Source organism: Rhinoderma darwinii, chromosome 11 (genome assembly GCF_050947455.1).
Source record: "Rhinoderma darwinii isolate aRhiDar2 chromosome 11, aRhiDar2.hap1, whole genome shotgun sequence".
Lineage (NCBI taxonomy): Eukaryota > Metazoa > Chordata > Amphibia > Anura > Rhinodermatidae > Rhinoderma > Rhinoderma darwinii.
In genome coordinates, this window is record NC_134697.1 from 94,816,703 (window position 1) to 94,836,350 (window position 19,648).

General features: G+C 42.9%; 1 protein-coding gene across 1 annotated transcript in view; it reads left to right on the forward strand.

The window, feature by feature from the left end:
- LOC142663078 (uncharacterized) overlaps positions 1–19,152 on the forward strand; it is a 49,680-nt gene extending 30,528 nt beyond the window's left edge. The window contains 9 exon segments of the mRNA XM_075841378.1: positions 10,614–10,737; positions 10,970–11,158; positions 11,494–11,617; positions 11,701–11,801; positions 12,920–13,034; positions 13,752–13,843; positions 14,708–14,813; positions 17,907–18,881; positions 18,884–19,152. Coding sequence (XP_075697493.1) covers positions 10,614–10,737; positions 10,970–11,158; positions 11,494–11,617; positions 11,701–11,801; positions 12,920–13,034; positions 13,752–13,843; positions 14,708–14,813; positions 17,907–18,881; positions 18,884–18,933 — 1,876 coding nt within the window. The 3' untranslated portion in view covers positions 18,934–19,152.
- Positions 19,153–19,648: the final 496 nt, after the last annotated feature.

Consider the following 19,648-nt stretch of genomic DNA (forward strand, 5'->3'; position numbering starts at 1 on the left):
GCCGATTTGACCGCTCGCGGGAGAAAACCGCCTCCGCCTCCTATTGAAATCAATGGGAGGCATTTTCGGCCGGTTTTTGGCCAGTTTTGTGGCGCGGTTTTACCGCGTCAAAAAACTCTGTGTAAACCCAACCTAAGGCTGGGTTCACACGACCTATTTTCAGACGTAAACGAGGCGTATTATGCCTCGTTTTACGCCTGAAAATAGGGCTACAATACGTCGGCAAACATCTGCCCATTCATTTGAATGGGTTTGCCGACGTACTGTGCAGACAACCTGTAATTTACGCGTCGTCGTTTGACAGCTGTCAAAAGACACGTAATTTGAGCTGTTCTTCATTGAACTCAATGAAGCACAGCTCATGCTCTACGAGCGTCTCAGAGAGTCTCAGGCGCCTCGTAAATTACGAGGAGGAGCATTTACGTGTGAAACGAGGCAGCTGTAAACAGTCTGTCTTTTCACACGTAAATGCCTCTCATCGTGTGAACATATCCTAACCATTTTATTTAAAAGAAAAAAAGCTTAAATCAGCGAAGTAGTCCAACGAATCTACGACGTAGTACAAATGGTCCAGCGGAACCTGCAAAACAAAAATGAGCAGTATGAAAAATAAAAATAAAGATGGCTTCCCCCACGAAAGTACAAACATGTGAATAAATAGTTACTTTAGGGAACATATTAAAATAATTAGAAAAAATATGGCCCATAAAGTAAAACATAACATAAAATTAAAAAAAATGATAAAATTATAACACCTTTCCTTTAGGCCCCATGCATACGACAGTAAAAACTGCCATAATTACGGGCCCATAGACTTCTATTGGCCACGGGTACCTTCCCGTTTGCTTACGGGAAAGTGCCGGGGCCGTTGAAAAATATAGAACATGTCCTATTTCAGGCCGTAATTACGGCACGGGCAGGTCCAAAGAAGTCTATGGGGCTCCCGTAATTACGGGTGGCTACGTGTGTATACCCGTAATTACTGGAGCGTTGCTAGGTGACGTCCCAGGTTCTGAAAGAGTTAAACGATCAGTGCAGGATAGAGAGAAGGGGCTGCACTGATCGGTAGTAACTCTTTCAGCAGCCTGGACAGTGACTACCGCTGGACAGCGAGTAAAAACCTGCAACAAAAAAAAGTTCATACTTAACCAGAACTCTCTGCTTCTTCCTCCAGCCCGGCCTCCTGGGATAACGTTTCATCCCATGTCACATGGACTGCCGTGTCATCCAGGGAGGTCGGACTGGATGTCAAAAGAGGGATGCGTCACCAAGACAACGGCCAGGGTACGTATGAACTTCTTTTTCTTTCTATCGCTGCGTTCCGCTGCGGAAACTCTGCACGAAAGGGTTGCCTCTTCCCTCTATCCAGCACTGATAGAGAGAAGAGGCTGCCGATCAGAGCTGGATAGAGAGAAGAGGCTGGCGATCCGTGCTGGATAAAGAGAAGGGGCTGCCGATTAGTGCAGTGCAATATAGCAGAGAAAACGTGTCCGTGAATACGAGTGACAATGGACCCATATTTTTGTCAGTATTTACGGGACGGAAAAAATACGGTCGTGTGCATGGGGCCTTGAAGAGAACCTTTCACCTGCCCATACATGTGCAGAATGTAATGGGCAGGGCTGCACAAACCCTAATATTTGGCGCCCGATATTTAAATAGCCCCCTGAACTGTCAATGGGGAGGTAATTGGCAAGGGAGCATGTTACTATGGCTGTCACACTGTCCAATCAGCTACAGTGTCACAGCAAGAGCTGAAGAGGAGAGCGTGTGCGCGTGCGCGCAGCTTCGCCACCACTACGGAAAAGGAGAGGAGAAGAAGAGTGTAAATTCTTCTTCTGTTTCATGGCATTGGAGCTGTGCGCGCACGCACGCTCTCACTCTTTAGCTCTCGGCAGACAAGGACGACAAGACTGATCACTCGCGAGAGATCACACAGTCTTGTACTTGCCTGCCGAGAGCTGAAGAGTGAGAGCTTGTGCGCGCACACGCTCTCCTGCTCTTGCTGTTGACACTGTCCGTAGCTGATTGGACGGTGTCACAGCGATGTTACACGCCCCCTTGCCAATTACCGCCCCATTGACAGTTCATGGGGTTATTTAAATATTACGGCACCGATATCTAAATAAGGAAAGAGGGTAGGCAAAAAAATGTGTAACAACTTTTAAAAAAAACTTTTGACATGTCAGAAGTTTTGATCAGTGGGGTCCAAACACTGAGACCCCCACTATTCGATAAAACTAAGCAGCAGAAGTACTTGGGTGAGCGATGTGCTGCTTCGATTCTGTTTGGCTTTCCTTGGAGCAGTGTACGGGCTCAATAGAAAGTCTAGGAGTCCGTACACCGCATACTCGGCTGAAAGGCGATCATAAATAAAGCGGCACAGCAATCACCCGAGCACTTCTGTTGCTTCGTTTTAGTGATCGGTGGGGATCTCAGTGCTCGGTCCCTCCTATGACATGATAAAAGTTTAATTACAACTGAAAGGCTATGTATACCTTTAAAAACGTATTTTTATATATAATATATATATATATATATTTATATATATATATATATATATATATACGCTACCGTTCAAAAGTTTGGGGTCACCCAGACAATTTTGTGTTTTCCATGAAAACTCACACTTATATTTATCAAATGAGTTGCAAAATGACTATAAAATATAGTCAAGACATTGACAAGGTTAGAAATAATGATTTTTATTTGAAATAATAATTTTCTCCTTCAAACTTTGCTTTCGTCAAAGAATGCTCCATTTGCAGCAATTACAGCATTGCAGACCTTTGGCATTCTAGCTGTTAATTTGCTGAGTTAATCGGGAAAAATTTCCCCCCATGCTTCCAGAAGGCCCTCCCACAAGTTGGATTGGCTTGATGGGCACTTCTTGCGTACCATACGGTCAAGCTGCTCCCACAACAGCTCTATGGGGTTGAGATCTGGTGACTGCGCTGGCCACTCCATTACAGATAGAATACCAGCTGCCGGCTTCTTCCCTAAATAGTTCTTGCATCATTTGGAGGTGTGCTTTGGGTCATTGTCCTGTTGTAGGATGAAATTGGCTCCAATCAAGCGCTGTCCACAGGGTATGGCATGGCGTTGCAAAATGGAGTGATAGCCTTCCTTATTCAAAATCCCTTTTACCTTGTACAAATCTCCCACTTTACCAGCACCAAAGCAACCCCAGACCATCACATTACCTCCACCATGCTTGACAGATGGCGTCAAGCACTCTTCCAGCATCTTTTCAGTTGTTCTGCGTCTCACAAATGTTCTTCTGCGTGATCCAAACACCTCAAACTTCGATTCGTCTGTCCATAACACTTTTTTCCAATCTTCCTCTGTCCAATGTCTGTGTGCTTTTGCCCATATTAATCTTTTCCTTTTATTAGCCAGTCTCAGATATGGCTTTTTCTTTGCCACTCTGCCCTGAAGGCCAGCATCCCGGAGTCGCCTCTTCACTGTAGACGTTGACACTGGCGTTTTGCGGGTACTATTTAATGAAGCTGCCAGTTGAGGACCTGTGAGGCGTCTATTTCGGAAACTATATACTCTAATGTACTTGTCTTGTTGCTCAGTTGTGCAGCGGGGCCTCCCATTTCTCTTTCTACTCTGGTTAGAGCCTGTTTGTGCTGTCCTCTGAAGGGAGTAGTACACACCGTTGTAGGAAATCTTCAGTTTCTTGGCAATTTCTCGCATGGAATAGCCTTCATTTCTAAGAACAAGAATAGACTGTCGAGTTTCACATGAAAGCTCTCTTTTTCTAGCCATTTTGAGAGTTTAATCGAACCCACAAACGTAATGCTCCAGATTCTCAACTAGCTCAAAGGAAGGTCAGTTTTATAGCTCCTCTAAACAGCAAAACTGTTTACAGCGGTGCTAACATAATTGCACAAGCGTTTTCAAGTGTTTTCTAATCATCCATTAGCCTTCTAACACAGTTAGCAAACACAATGTACCATTAGAACACTGGAGTGATGGTTGCTGGAAATGGGCCTCTATACACCTATGTAGATATTGCATTAAAAACCAGACGTTTGCAGCTAGAATAGTCATTTAGCACATTAACAATGTATAGAGTGTATTTCTGATTAATTTAATGTTATCTTCATTGAAAAAACTGTGCTTTTCTTTCAAAAATAAGGAAATTTCTAAGTGACCCTAAACTTTTGAACGGTAGTGTGTATATATGATATCTATCAACGTGATTGGTGCAAGTTTTAATAACTTTTTATTGAAAATTATTGTTACTTTTTGATATACAGCTGCTTTGCATCCTGTATACAGAGCAGCTGTATATAGCGCTGAGACCTGAATCCATTAGGTCACCTATTATTAATCACATCTAAGTTATGAACTTAGATGTGATCGGTAACAGCTCGATCCTGCAGGACTCGCCGACACTGAATCAGTCAGTCCCGCTGACCTGACGGATACAGGATTCAGCGCTATATACAGCTACTCTGTATACAGGATACAAAGCGGCTGTATCTCAAAAAGTAAAAATATTTTTTTATAAAAAGTAATTAGAAAGTTGCACCAATCACACTGAAACCCCCCCCCCCCCTTGCAGTATAATAACTACTGAGGGTACTATGGGGGGATTATACTGCAAGGAGGGTACTGACTCTGACTGCTGTGGGGGGAGCTATACTGTGCTCAGATTCCTGCCCCCACTAATTTAAGTGATGGGGTTGTCTGAGCATCTTACTGACAGCTGAGGGCTCTATGGGGCTGAATAATCCCCCCATAGAGCCCTCACTAATTACTATACTGCAAGGTGGGGTTCTGGGCGTTTAACTGACTTCTGAGGGGGTGGATTCCCCTTAGAGTCCTCAGCAGTCCGTGAGACGCTCAGACCCCCGCTAACCTTGCAGTATGGCGGCTAGTGAGGACTTTATGGGGAAGATTATTCCCCCCTATAGAGCCGTCGGCTGTCAGTAAGATGCTCAGACCGCCCCTTGTGGAATCCCCCGCCCTTCAGCATCGGCCGATCACTTTTGAATTAGCGGGGCCAGGTTTATAGGGAAGGATTATACTGCGCTCAGCTTCCTGCCTCTACTAATTTAAAAGGTCGGCCAATGCTGGGGGCCGAGAATATACTGCAAGGGGGGTCTGGGCATTTTACTGACAGCAGAGGGCTCTATAGGGGGGAATTATCCCCCCCATAGATCCCTGACTAGTTACTATACTGCAAGGTTAGGGGGGGTCTGAGCATCTAACTGACTGCTCTAAAGGGGGGGCAGAATCCCCCCTATAGAGCCCTCTGCAGTAAGTCAGACGCTCAGACCCCCCCCTATCCTTCCATTATAGTGATGTGAGGGCTCTATGTGGTGGATTATTCCACCCCCATAGAGCGCTTGGCTGTCAGTAAAATGCCCAGACCCCCCTTGCAGTATACTCCCGGATCCTGGTCCCAGCAGCTTCGGCCGACCGAGTTAAGGCAGAACCGTACCTCGAGCGTCTCGTTACTTCTCCTCTTCGCTCGACCACTCCTCCTGGAGACCTGCTCCTCTCTGGCAGCGCGTGCTGCGTACAGCGTCAGAGAGGAGAAGTGTTACAGATGTGCCCATCATGCGGCCCGTCTGTTAAGTCTGCATGCCCCCTCCCCCCGGTTCAGTCCGTCCCTGGCTGAAAATGCCGCCCCCCCATTTTCGGAATAGGTGGCGCCACATGAGGCTGTCGGCTCACCTCGCCTCATGGCAGATGTGGCACCGCTGCTGGGGGAATATGGAGCGGGATCACGGGCTAAGCCCGCTTCATAGAACGAGCGTGTCGGCTGTATGTTATAGGTCTGCCGTTTTTGTACTCCAATTAAGCCTCGTTTCCGGCAAAAACTAGAATAAAAATTTATCAAAAAGTAGCTTAAGATGGTACTAATAGAAACGACAGTTCGCTCTGCAAAAAAACAATCCCTCACACCGCTCTTATCGACAGAAAAATAAAACCGTTACGACTCTCAGAATATGGGGGGACAAAACAAATTGTATTTTTAACAATTCGTTTTTTTCTTGTAAAAGTAGGAAAACATAAAATAAACTATATAAATTTGGTAATTGTATTGACCCGCAGAATAAAGTTCTCTTTACCGCACGGTGAACACTTAAAAATTAAACCCAAAAAACAATGGAGGAATCCGTTTTTTTATTTTTCCCCATTCCACCCCACAAAAACTTTTTCCCCAGTACATTATATGGTACCATAAATGGTGTCATGAAAAACCACGACTCGTCCGGCAAAAAACAAGCCCTCCAAAGGCTAGGTCGACGGGAAATTAAAAAAGTTATGAAGAGGAAAAAGCGAAAATAAAAATCCGAAAAAATGGCTGCGGAGGAAAAGTGTTAATTAAAAAAATGCACAGCGTGAACCCAGCCTTTTTATTAGCGATCAAGAGAGAGCACATAAAAGTTTTTTTTGTTCATCCTTCCTCCCAAAGTGTTAAATTCATATCTACCCCAAAATGGTACCAATAAAAACATCAACTCATGTGGTGGAACCGCTCGTTTTTTTTTACCATTAACCCCCCAATTTTTTTTTTCCAATACATTATACATCAGTAATTCCATTAAAAAAATGTCCCGCTAAAAAGAAGTCCGCATTCGGCTACGTCAATGGAAAAATAGAAACCTTACGACTCTCGGAATGCAGTGATGCAAAATGGAACAGATTAATTTATTCGCCCAGAAGTTTTTTGCCCAAAGTAATCATTTTCTAGACCCCACAGGTGGACCGGTACATATGGGGTACTTAAGAATGCTCCAAGATTGGGCAATACTGGAGCGCGGATATTTTGTACATCATCCCGATGACCCCACATCTGGCCTTATATTTAAATCAGGCCAGCCCTTAGTAATCTTAGCGCCAAATTTTTCCAAGCATACACCCCCCCCCAGAGAAGTACATTTCCATAAACGAGCCCCTGATACATTGTAAGAAGAGGTTTACATTCCACAAATACCCGCCCAGCAAAAGGGAGAGGTATGGAATTAAAATGTATAATTTTTGCGAGAGCACATCAGGGTAGACGAAGAGAAGGACTCAAGGATTGAACACCCGGAATGCCCACCTTCCTAGGAGTTAGTGGGAAATTATTGTGGGTTTTGGTGCACTCACTGCTGGGCCAGGATAACCAACTCTATGTGGATAACTTTTATACCAGCTTCCTACGCTTTAGGTGCCTAGCATCTAGTAATGCTGTTGAATGAACAACCAGAGAGGCCTTCATAGGTCGATGCTTGGGAAGACACTAAGAAGTGGCTTGAACAGGGCTCTCTGCGGTGAGAACATGATGTTGGTCATGTATAAGGACAAGAGGGATGTCCATATATTAAACCCCAATACACGGTAACAGCAGCACCTTGTCCCTGTACGAGGTACCAGCACAGTGGCCTTCAAGCCGGACTGCATCCTGGACTATAATAGGTACAGGGGAGGGTTTGAGCTCTCCGATCAAGTGCAAAAACCTTATAATGCCATGCGGAAAACAAAGGTGTGGTACAAATAACTGGCCATGGGGTGCAGGACAGACAAAAACATTCCTTCAAGGAGGGAGTCCCAGTAGTTCTGGAAGCGAGGCTGCATGTATTTAACCAGGGCAACACTTTCCCAGCGCAGTTCCCCAAATTGCAAAGAAGAGAAGGTCCCAAAAAAGATGCAGAGGTGCAAAAGGCATAAGGTCGGGCACCACTTATCAGTGGCCCTGAAAAACCTCACGTGTGCATAAAGGAGTGCTTCAAAATGTTCCACACTTCTATGGATTGTTCATTTTTTTTATTTATTTAACCCATTATCATACCACTACTACAAATTACACTCCTAGATGAATACCCTAAGGGGGTAGTCTCCAAAATGGGGTCACTTATGAGGGGTTTCTATTGTACTAGTACATCAGAGCCTCTGCAAAAGCAACACGACACCAAAAAAACAATCTAGCAATTTTTCACTTCGCAGCTTCCGCTACGCGTTCATTTTTGTAAAGCATGTCTGGGGTCAAAATGTTCACTACACCCCTTAATAAATGACAAGAGGGGTGTAGATTGCAGAATCGGGTCACCTTCTTGGGGGTTTCTTTTATTATTTCATCTTAGAGTCTCTCGAATTTTGGTGTGTAAATCAGACACTCAAATTCACATGGTGCTCTTTATCACCTGAACCCCGTTATATGTAGGGTGTTTCTAAAAGCAAGAAAAAGGGCATAATAATTAGAGAGCTGTCCTATCACCGTGGCACAAGCAGGGCATAACATATTGTGTACTGAAATGGCATATCTATGGAAAAATTGCAGTTTTTACTCTGCAACATCCACTGCACTCATTTCTGCAAAAACGTGTGTGGGGTCAAAATGCTCACTACACTTCTGGATGAATACCTTGAGGGGTGTAGTTTCCAAAATGGAGTCACTTCTTGCGGGTTTCCACTGTACTCAAGTAACTCAGGGGGCTCTGCAAATGCGCCACAAACCATTCCAGCAAAATCTACGCTCCAAAGGCCATATGGCGCTCCTTCCCTTCTGAGCCCTGCCATGAGTCAAGCAACACTTTACGACCACATATGGGTCATTTCCATACTAGGGAGAACAAGCGTCACAAATTGTATTCTGTTTTTTTTCTTTTATAAACTCGTGAAAATTTTTGTCATTTTTAATTTTCAGGACCCAATTCTAATAAAATCGATGAAACACTTGTGGGGTCAAAATTCTCACCACACCCTTAGATGAATGCCTTGAGGGATGTTGTTTCCAAAATAGGGTCTCTATAGGGGTGTTTCTTATATTTTGGCACCTCAAGGCTTCCACAAACCTGAAATGGTGCCTTGAAAGACATCCCAATAAAAGCAGGCCACATATGGGACATTACTAAGAACTGCAAAATCAGGGTCATAAATATTGAGTTGCGTTTCTCCGCTAACACCCCCTGTGTTACAGAAAAAAAGGGATTACAATTAAATCCCCCCCCCCCCCAATTTTTTTTTCACCTCCACTTTTCTACAATTCCTGTGCAATGCCTAAGGGTTAACAAACTTTCCAGAAGCTGTTTTGAATACTTTGAGGGGGGCAGTTTCTTAAATGGGGTGATTTCTGGGAGGTTTCTAATATATAGGCCTCTCAAAACCATTTCAGAACTGAATTGGTGCCTAAAAAAAGTAGGTTTTGTAAAAAATAATTGAAAATGTGAAAAATTACTGCTAAACTTATGTCTTCTAATGTCCTAAAACATTAAATCATACCAACACAAGACATATGGAAAATGTAAATTATCAACTATTTTGTGTGTATGACTGGCTTACAATCAGAGAAATTACCATTTTAAAACCTGCAAACCTTTCCTAATTTTCATTAAATTTTGGTATTTTTTTTTTATTTTTTTGTAAATTCTTTATTTATTTGCTTTTTTTTTTATTTTTCAAACATGGTATTTTGTTTTTTTTACAAATAAACACAACGTATGGCCCAAAATTAGAACGTGTCACGAAAAAACAAACTCTGAATCACTTGGATAAGTAAAACCATTACAAAGTTATGTTGACATAAATGTACACATGTCAGACTTGATGAAGATCCAAGTTCTGGGTCAAAACGCGTAGCACACTAGTATTATTTTTATTGTTTTATTTTATTTGTGTTTACCGTTTTATTATACAAATGAAATAAACCTGGAATTTTTATCCAAACGGGAAATGAGTGAATCGGTTTTTACCTAAACGGAAGGGGTACCTTGAATTATACCTTGCATATACAGGAGCGCCTCGTGAAGGAGTGATCTTTTTCTATACAATCCATTGGACATGTCAGACTTGAAAATGGGTCTGACCCCACAAGGCCAAAACTGGCTGTGTCCTTAAGAGGTTAGATAAATGGACCGGGTTGGCCGCTCCAAGCGCCTGGTATAAATATTCATCCACTATGGCAGATCTATGTGCCTTATCCTACAGACTTTGTGTTTATGGATGACCTTTCTGAAAAGGGATCCCTAACAGGTCAGGCATTCAAACACATGGAGGGGGTGTATGTGAACCCAACGTACTTCTTCACCTCCCCACCATGACCACCACATCCATTAAGGTCCAGTACAAGGATGGTAGAAGGGCTGTACCTACTTTGGAAGACTTAGTATGTTCACATGGGTCGGATTTCACGCATTTGCAACTATGACATGTGGTTGAGATCCATCTGTGCCAAGTGCTTTTTGAAGTAGCCAACATATGGCCATTGGAGGAACAAATTGCCCCTGATTGTTTATGTGGGTACACGTAGAAGTTGTTAAGCAGGTTCCAGGAGTGTGGTATAACATGACCCTCTCTCTACCGTCACACTGGTACTAGTTAAGATTGTTTGGTGACTGAGACCTGGATGAGTATGATCTCAATCGACTGAGACACCTCTCAAAGGTGCTGGCAGAGCTGCATGATTAGAGACCCTAATACTGTCTTACAATGGTGTAATGTTATCGTTTGAGTGTAGTAAGGATGCAAACGTTAGTGTATACTGTCTCATGGACAACACTCTGCTACTGCAGTGACCCCTCCATTGTCTAAAAAATCTCGACCAGCACGATACAATTTAACATTTGCGATTTTCTACCAGTGTGACTCAAGATTTCACTTTCATGCAGGATCCTCCATGAGATTATGGTTCTTTTCCTTACTGACCCGCCGTGGATGGACGAGAACAGGAACACGATGGTTGAAAGGATATTAAAACTTACCCTAGAGATTATATACCTGGTGACTGGAGAGGTAAAGTATTGTGGAAATTATGTCATATCACATCTCTCTTGATAAAGCGGGCACATGACCTAAGAGGTGAGGGATACTGGTAATTTGTCATGTTAATAAACAGGGATATGACCAATGTGGTTTGGCTTTTATCGTCACATGGCATCACTCTTATCTCTGTTAATACAACAAGGAGTGGCTGAGGGAGTGTGTATATGTACTTTGTGGTGACAGTGCGTTTCTCCATACACAGGATTACACGGTAATAAGGAAGACATCTGATAAATATGTGACACCCAAGAACCAACCCCATGTATCAAGATGTTGCAGCAAGACCCAGAGCCCCATCATTGTACCTCCGCCTCATTCGGTGATACATGAGAGAAATAATAAGAAGATCCTAGAACTTACTAACAAGATCACGGAGCTGTTGACGGGAGAGGTGAGGAATTCTGGGACATCATACAGTAACACCAAGGGAGTAGTCTAGAGGTTGACTATACCGTTGTGTGTCAGGTTCCTGTAAGGTGTCGGGATGTTGCTGTGTATTTCACCATGGAGGAGTGGGAGTATTTAGAAGTTTACTATATCGTTGTGTGTCAGGTTCCTGTAAGGTATCGGGTTGTTGCTGTGTATTTCACCATGGAGGAGTGGGAGTATTTAGAAGTTTACTATATCGTTGTGTGTCAGGTTCCTGTAAGGTATCGGATTGTTGCTGTGTATTTCACCATGGAGGAGTGAGAGTATTTAGAAATGTACTATATTGTTGTGTATCAGGTTCCTGTAAGGTATCGGGATGTTGCTGTGTATTTTACCATGGAGGAGTGGGAGTATTTAGAAGGACACAAGGATCAGTACAAGGACGTCATGATTGACAATCACCATCCCCTCTCTTCAACAGGTAAGGGGAAACTTTCAGTGATTGTTCAGAGAAGAATTTAGGGTACCCATCGTCTAATCATCTCATATAAACTATGTTTTTAGTCATTGTGTTTTGTTTTTTTACAGATAGACCAAGTAAGAGAAATTCATCGGAGAGATGTCCTAATTCTATCTGTCCACAGGACTATCCAGAGAATCATCAGGTAGATTAAGTTGAGATCTCACCAAATTATATTTGATCATTAAAGGAGCTATGAGGACCTCTTGTTCAGTCTTAGGGTCAACAACTCGATGATCGGTGCTCGTTTGCTCCTTTCACGAAGATTGATTAGTTATGTATGTGGATGAGCGATCATTACTACGATCGCTTGTCCTCATACGTTTCCATCATGTCGGCAGCACATCGTAGTTGACACAGGGAGATGTGCTGCCGACAACGATAATATTTAGTGCTGGATAAACAATAAGGTCCAGCTGATGAACGAGCGTTAGCTCGTTAATCGGCTGATCATTTCCTTGTTTACACAAAGCAATGAGAATGAGTGGTCGTATGAACGGGAACGAGTGGTCGTATGAACGGGAACGAGTGGTCGTATGAACGGGAACGAGTGGTCGTATGAACGGGAACGAGTGGTCGTATGAACGGGAACGAGTGGTCGTATGAACGGGAACGAGTGGTCGTATGAACGGGAACGAGTGGTCGTATGAACGGGAACGAGTGGTCGTATGAACGGGAACGAGTGGTCGTATGAACGGGAACGAGTGGTCGTATGAACGGGAACGAGTGGTCGTATGAACGGGAACGAGTGGTCGTATGAACGGGAACGAGTGGTCGTATGAACGGGAACGAGTGGTCGTATGAACGGGAACGAGTGGTCGTATGAACGGGAACGAGTGGTCGTATGAACGGGAACGAGTGGTCGTATGAACGGGAACGAGTGGTCGTATGAACGGGAACGAGTGGTCGTATGAACGGGAACGAGTGGTCGTATGAACGGGAACGAGTGGTCGTATGAACGGGAACGAGTGGTCGTATGAACGGGAACGAGTGATCGTATGAACGGGAACGAGTGATCGTATGAACGGGAACGAGTGACCGTATGAACGCTCGTTTGCCTGATTATTGACTCCTGTAAAAGGGCTTTTACTTCATTAAATTGAATGTTGTTATATCTGATTTGTTTATTGCATAGGGTTGAGTCAGGCAGTTGTAAATACTCCCGCCGTGAAAATTGTGTTATTATAATTATTACTCGTTTACAATCCAGTTTCTACAACGATCTGCTGTGCTGTAAATTCATTGTTTCACCTTTTCAATCAGGGTAAAAATCTGACTGATACTAAAGCGGATACTAAACTAATCATAGAAGAAGAAACGAATACATGGGGCGATCCGCTTTGTAAGGAGGAGGAAGTTCCAAAAGATATCATCCCAGGTGAGTAATAACCATTAAATATGACTTCACAGCCGGTGATTTGGGTGCGTCTGAAAAGGATTAATCTTTTTCCACTCAGGTTATAAGTTGAGCATAAATCCGACCCCAACACAGCTTGCACACCCCAGAAAAACCACTCGATCCCAACCGCCTACCAAGTTCTGTGCCTGTTCTGCTGCAGTGTAATCTCAGCTGCTGGATAGCACTAGCTCGGAGTTTGACTTTTGTATTTTTTTATCAGCCATCTTGCTCTTACCGAATATACTGTAAATAAGGCTCCTTTTACACTGGCCAATTTTGGCAGTAAAAATGAGTGCCAATCAATGAGACAGCTCGTTGATCGACGCTCGTTTGCTCCTCTCACAAGGATCTATGTATGAGGATGAGCGCTTGTTACTACGATCGTTCGTCCCCATGCATTACCATCATGTTGGCAGCACATCTCGCTATTTACACAGGGAGGTGTGCTGCCGACACTGTTAATATTTTGTGCAGCATAAATGATACGATCAGCCGATGATTGGGAACGAGCATTCACATGCCCATGTAGATAAGAAATTAGTCTACTGCCCTGCTCTACTTTTCATTTTACCACTAATATAAGTGTTTTTTCTCACTTCATCGACCGCTCACGACATTCGCAGAATTATATACATCGGCTGCCTATATTAATCACAAATAGATAATGTATTTAGTAACTCTGTATTTTTCCTGCAGATGTATACTTCAAGAGAAATACACCAGAAGAACGTCCCAATCCTCTTTATTCCAGGGATTCTTCAGGAGAAAATAATATTGCATGGGATCAGGTAGATGACTGTAGAGGAGCTGTGATGAACTCTGGTTCAGTCTCATTTCATTAAATTCCGCTAATACATTGTATTATGCAGTAGCCCGTACAGACGGTGGCCATGAGCATCGCTGTGCAGGGGACACAGTGTAATACCAGTGGAGAGCTATGGTCCCTTATTTGGGATCGGTGGGGGTCCTAGAATTGAAACCACTACCAATTACCAACTGATGCCATTTCTTAGCGCTATTCCGTCACTTTCAGACTGGAAAACCCCTTTATGTTAAATACATAGAGAGAAAATGGGCAGAATGTGCGTGCACATATGTTCTACTACAGGGGTCAGCAACAGTCAGCACTCCAGCTGTTGTGAAACTACAACTCCCAGTAGGCACTGACAGCAAAAGTCTTTCTGAAGTTTGCTGACCCCTGTTCTACTATCATGTCATATTTTGTTATCATGGTCGTTACTAAGGTTCCTTTTACACCGGCCCATTTTGCCCGTGTAAAAGAGCGCTGATCAACGAGACAGCTTGTTGATCAGTGCTCGTTGGCTCCTTTCACAAGGCACTATGTATGGGGACAAGCACTCGTTACGATGATTGTTGCCCCCAAACATTTGTATCAGGTTGGCAGCACGTCTCCGTTTACATAGGGGGATGTGCTGTCGATAACATTTTAGGCTGCAGAAATGATACGGTCAGCCGATGAACGAGCGTTTGCTCGTTCATCAGCCGATCATTGCCCTGTTTACACAGGAGAATGATCAGGAATGATCATTGGCCCACGTAAAAGGGCCCTAACTTTCAGTCCTGTCTGGTTCTGCTAAAATTCTTCTATTGTCTGCTGAATTGCTTGTTATTTGTTTTACCTTTTGAATCAGGCTAAAGATCTGACTAACATTAAAGTTGTCGTAGGAGAAGAACAGACGTATGTGCGGGATCATCCGTCATGTAAGGAAGACAAAATTTCAATAGATATATGTCCAGGTGAGTAATAACCATGCGCGGGGATTCGGGAACCATCATCCCGCATTAGATTCTCCACCTGACGTGTCGTTCTATGCGACTAGAATCCATCCATCATTTCATCATTCTCTCCTCCTTGTATATGAGTTAGAATAGGACTCTGTACGATACATTAGGTAAATGGTTATAGTTTTAATTAGTCAGGTTTAACAATAAGAACAGAATACCATAAATTGGATATAATATAATTTGTGTATTTTGTGATTTCAGATGATGTAGGTTAGATTTCCCAGTTAGACTTGTTTTTCCAGTTGAATCTGTAGTCGGGTGGCTGGTTAGGTTGAGTTTTAAAGAGAGATTATTGTATGTAGCGAGTCTTGGATATTGTACACATCCCGTACATAATGCCCTAAACATGGTTTTTGTTTAGCTAAACCCTTCAGGTTCTGATAGAGAAAGGAAAAAGTAATGCATTTGATATGTACAGCGAAAATCCAAATGGGCCGAGGGTCTGATTCCTACCATAAGGTGTAGTGTAATGAACTACTAGTGATCCGTGTCGAACGAAGGAAATGCCTCTGAAGTCAAGTTAATGTTCGATCAGCACTGGTTTTATTACCCAACAATACAACACAGAAGCACTCGTTGTGCATTTTATGAACCAAAAATACTTTAATGTTGTAATGATAGGGGTAGGGAAACGGACAAGTGAGCCCTAATCTACCCGCCACTCTGTCCCTGCCTACTTGCAACGACCCGCCCTAGGCGACGGGGTACAACTGGGCGGCGGTCCCTACGCTCAGTAAGTGCACGAGACAAAACATACAAGGGAATATAAAGCAAAGGGAAAGGGGCAGTTGCCCACGGCAACACCGTGAGCAACAGAGTGGTGAATGAGCCAAGTCAAACCAGGAGAGCACGAGGTACCAAACGCAGAGCAGAAGAGTAGTCAGAAAGCCAGGGTCAGAATGGAGCAGGATCAAATTGTTAGGAGCTGTAGCTGGGCCAGGAAACAACACAGAAAGAATCACAAGCAAGGAGGAACAGGAAAGGCAGGTATAAATAGACAGAGGGCGGGAGCTAGCTCCGTCTGGCCAGGCTGCGATAGGCTCTCCCACTCCTAAGCCTGCCAGCCTGAGTGGTGGAAGCTGGAGTCAGTCTCAGAGAGATAAACTCAGGTGAAGACTGATTACCTAAGGAAGTTAACCCCGAAGCTGTGCCTGGCAGATCCTTTACAAATGTATTAACCTATTCTGCCCCGATGGCTCCCCGGGATAGGGTGGCAGGACTCAACCGGACTACAGTATGGGGGTGGTTTTTTACCACTAGTCAGACTGACCTCATAGCTCATTTTAACATAAAACCAATCTATAATAATAAAATGTCACGTATCTAAGTTACTACTCCTGAAAGAAAAAGCCTCTGTAATACCCACTGTTTTACCGTGATTTTTTTGGGGGGGATTGTAAAGAATAAAAAGATGCACACACACTGTTTACTTTAACAATAAAACAAAACGTAAGGCCCTTTTACACGGGCCTATGATCGGGCAAACAATCATTCATATGAACGCTCGTTCAATATAGTCAAAATGTAGTTATTCGATTATCTAAAGACATTCAATATACATATTTAATAAAAATATAATTTCCCCATGACCCATACCAACAGCTCAAAAAAGCGAATAACCGCAATGCTGTAGAGTCGACGATAACCAAAACGATCCAACACAATGTTTTTTTTCACCTTCGAAAACCAGCATTGTATCCTTTGTTGGTGCAGGTCAGATGAGGCCAGACAGAATTATGTGTATCGTATGTACCACATGCAGTAATCTGCATAAGAAGAGCAAGTGTCACCAGTTGGCAAGACAGCATATGGACTAACCTAGGCAAGAGGGTTTGTTGAGGATTGGGAATAAGTGGCATAGGTATGGGTCCTCTTACATGGCTCGACGTGGGCCGTGTCAACGAGCGCCGATCAATGAGACCGCTTGTTGATCGACGCTTGTTTGCTCCTTTCACAAGGAGCCATGTATGGGGACGATAGCTCGTTACTACGATCGTTCATCCCCATACATTTCTATCATGTCGGCAGCACATCGTTGTTTACACAGGGAGATGTGCAGCTGGCAACGATAATATTTTCGGTTGCATAAACGATAGAATCAGCCGAGGAACGAGCGTTTGTTTATACAGGGCAATGATTGGGAGCGAGCACTCTGTGAACACCCGATAATTGTCCCGTGTAAGAGGACCTTATCACTGACTCTGTTTCACATGCTCATGGTAACACCAATTTAGGTTTCTAGAAAGTCTAGATGGTCAGTATCCTCTCTGAATGCCGTTTGTTAATATAAGTTGGCTTCCGAGCCAAGAAAATTTATAGTTAAAAAAAAAAATCATCAGAGGGAGCCTGTAAAATGTGCAGTATCTGTTCTAGAACATTCATCTTGAAGATGAAACTGCAGACGGGCCAGGTAAATGTGCCTCTTGCCCAACAATCCATCCTGTTTTAAGGGGGATTCCCACGCGGCAGATTTTGTTGCAGAAATATCTCCGACTGAAAAACAGTTCCATTCACCTGTATGAAGTTGTTTCTGCAGCAGGTACATGGTTTTCTGCACGTCCCATTCAGAAGAATTGAACAGATTTTCAGTTGCAGAAATTTCTGCAACAAAATATTCCGCATCATAGTCCACCCTAACATCTGCAGAAAGAGTAAATGTCATAGAGCGGGGAGAGTTCGGACACATTTGGGTAGGCCTTTAGCTCGGTCATTAAATTTGGCTGTAAAATTTGCAGATGAGCGATTAAGAAAAGGTGGTCATGTACTTATACAGCTAAGCATTTGTGCCCCCTCCTCCCCGAATACGATACTTCTGATATTCTGGCAAGATGTAATCTAACACAAGGATACAGATAAGCAAAGAAAGATTATAGGGAATGTTTGGAGAATGGTACCATTAACATTCAGAACATAGGGACCTAGAAATAAGCGAGTCCAGGCCAAGGTGTTCTTGGCTTAAGCTCATGAAGCTTTAAATATGAATGTAGATACAAAATCTACAGTGTTGCAGAGTTATAGAACTTAGTGTGTGTTTTTTTCGAGCAGACGACAACAGCAGCATCTGGGAGAGCCAACTTCTTATATCTCCAAATTGTAAAGTAGAAGAAAACGATATCACACTAGATATTTATGGAGAACACTTCATTACCACCGATATACCCTCAGTCCTTTACAGCAAAGGTCCATCATCTGATCGATACAGTCATGAGAATTCTTCTGCTGAGTTATTTGAGATTTCAAAACAAAGTATGGGCCACAAGGAGGTTAAAATATTTCCATGTCCTGAATGTGGAAAACAGTTTAAAAAGAAATCTAATCTATCCATGCACAAGAGGATTCACAGCGATGAGAGGCCATTTTCATGTTTGGATTGTGGGAAATGTTTCACCCAGAAATCGGATCTTGTTACACACCAGAGAATTCACACGGGAGAGAAGCCATTCTCTTGCATGGAATGTGGAAAATGCTTCACCCAGAAATCGGCTCTTCTTGAACACCAGAGAATTCACACAGGGGAGAAACCATATTCATGCTCCGAATGTGGAAAATGTTTTACACAGAAATCTGTTCTTGTTAAGCATCAGAGGACTCACACGGGAGAGAAGCCATTTTTATGTTTTATTTGTGGGAAGAGTTTTACCCAGAAGTCAATTCTCGTTCAGCATCAGAGAACTCACACAGGGGAGAAGCCATATTCATGTTCTGAATGTGGGAAATGTTTTAACAATAAGTCGGGTCTTATTACCCATGAGAGAACTCACACAGGAGAAAAGCCATTTCCATGTTCTGAATGTGGGAAATGTTTCAAAAAGAAATCTAATCTTAATAAACATGAAAGGATTCACAGAGATGAGAAGCCATTTTCATGTTCACATTGTGGGAAATCTTTCACAGAGAAATCGCAACTTAATAAGCACCTGAGAATTCACACGGGGGAGAAGCCATTTTCATGTTCAGAATGTGGGAAACGTTTTACGCAGAAATCACATCTTATGAACCATTACAGGGTTCATACAGGAAATAATTATCTTCAAAATGCGGATTTTTCACAAATAATATTAGAATGATGTAATGATAATAATATGTAGAGAATTAAAAGGGACTCTCCGTGCCATATGAGGATATTACTGTGCAAGAAATGGGTCCAGGTTCCACCGTCTCCAGTCCAACAAAGAATAGTCGCTGCACCAGAATGTCACAAACGTAATTCTGTCTTTATTCCGTCAACGGTTGCAAATATAGTGCAGGTAAAGTTTCAGCCATGTAATAATTAAAAATATAATTTATATTATTGGTGGGTCTTTTTTTTTTGTGTGGTCCTCCTGAATTTTTTCTATGCTTTAATCTTAAAATGACTCCTGATTAATATTCTTAAAGAATTTCTTTCCTAGCAAAACTTCTTGAATACAGTAATTTCTATATGCAAATAGCCGTGTCAGAATGGACCCACGTTCTGACTGGTATTGAATATTTTTTGACAAACCCCATATAAAGAGAGCTACTTGTTTAAAGAGGCTCTGTCACCAGATTCTCAAATCCCTATCTCCTATTGAATGTGATCGGCGCTGCAATGTAGATAACAGCAGTTGTTTGTTTTTTTTTTAAACGATCATTTTTGCCCAAGTTATGAGCAATTTTATATTTATGCAAATGAACTTTTCAATCACAACTGGGCGTGTTTTCTCGTTTTACCAACTGGGTGTGTATTGTGTTTTTACCAACTGGGCGTTGTGAATAGAAGTGTATGACGCTGACAAATCAGCATCATACACTTCTCATCGTTCCCA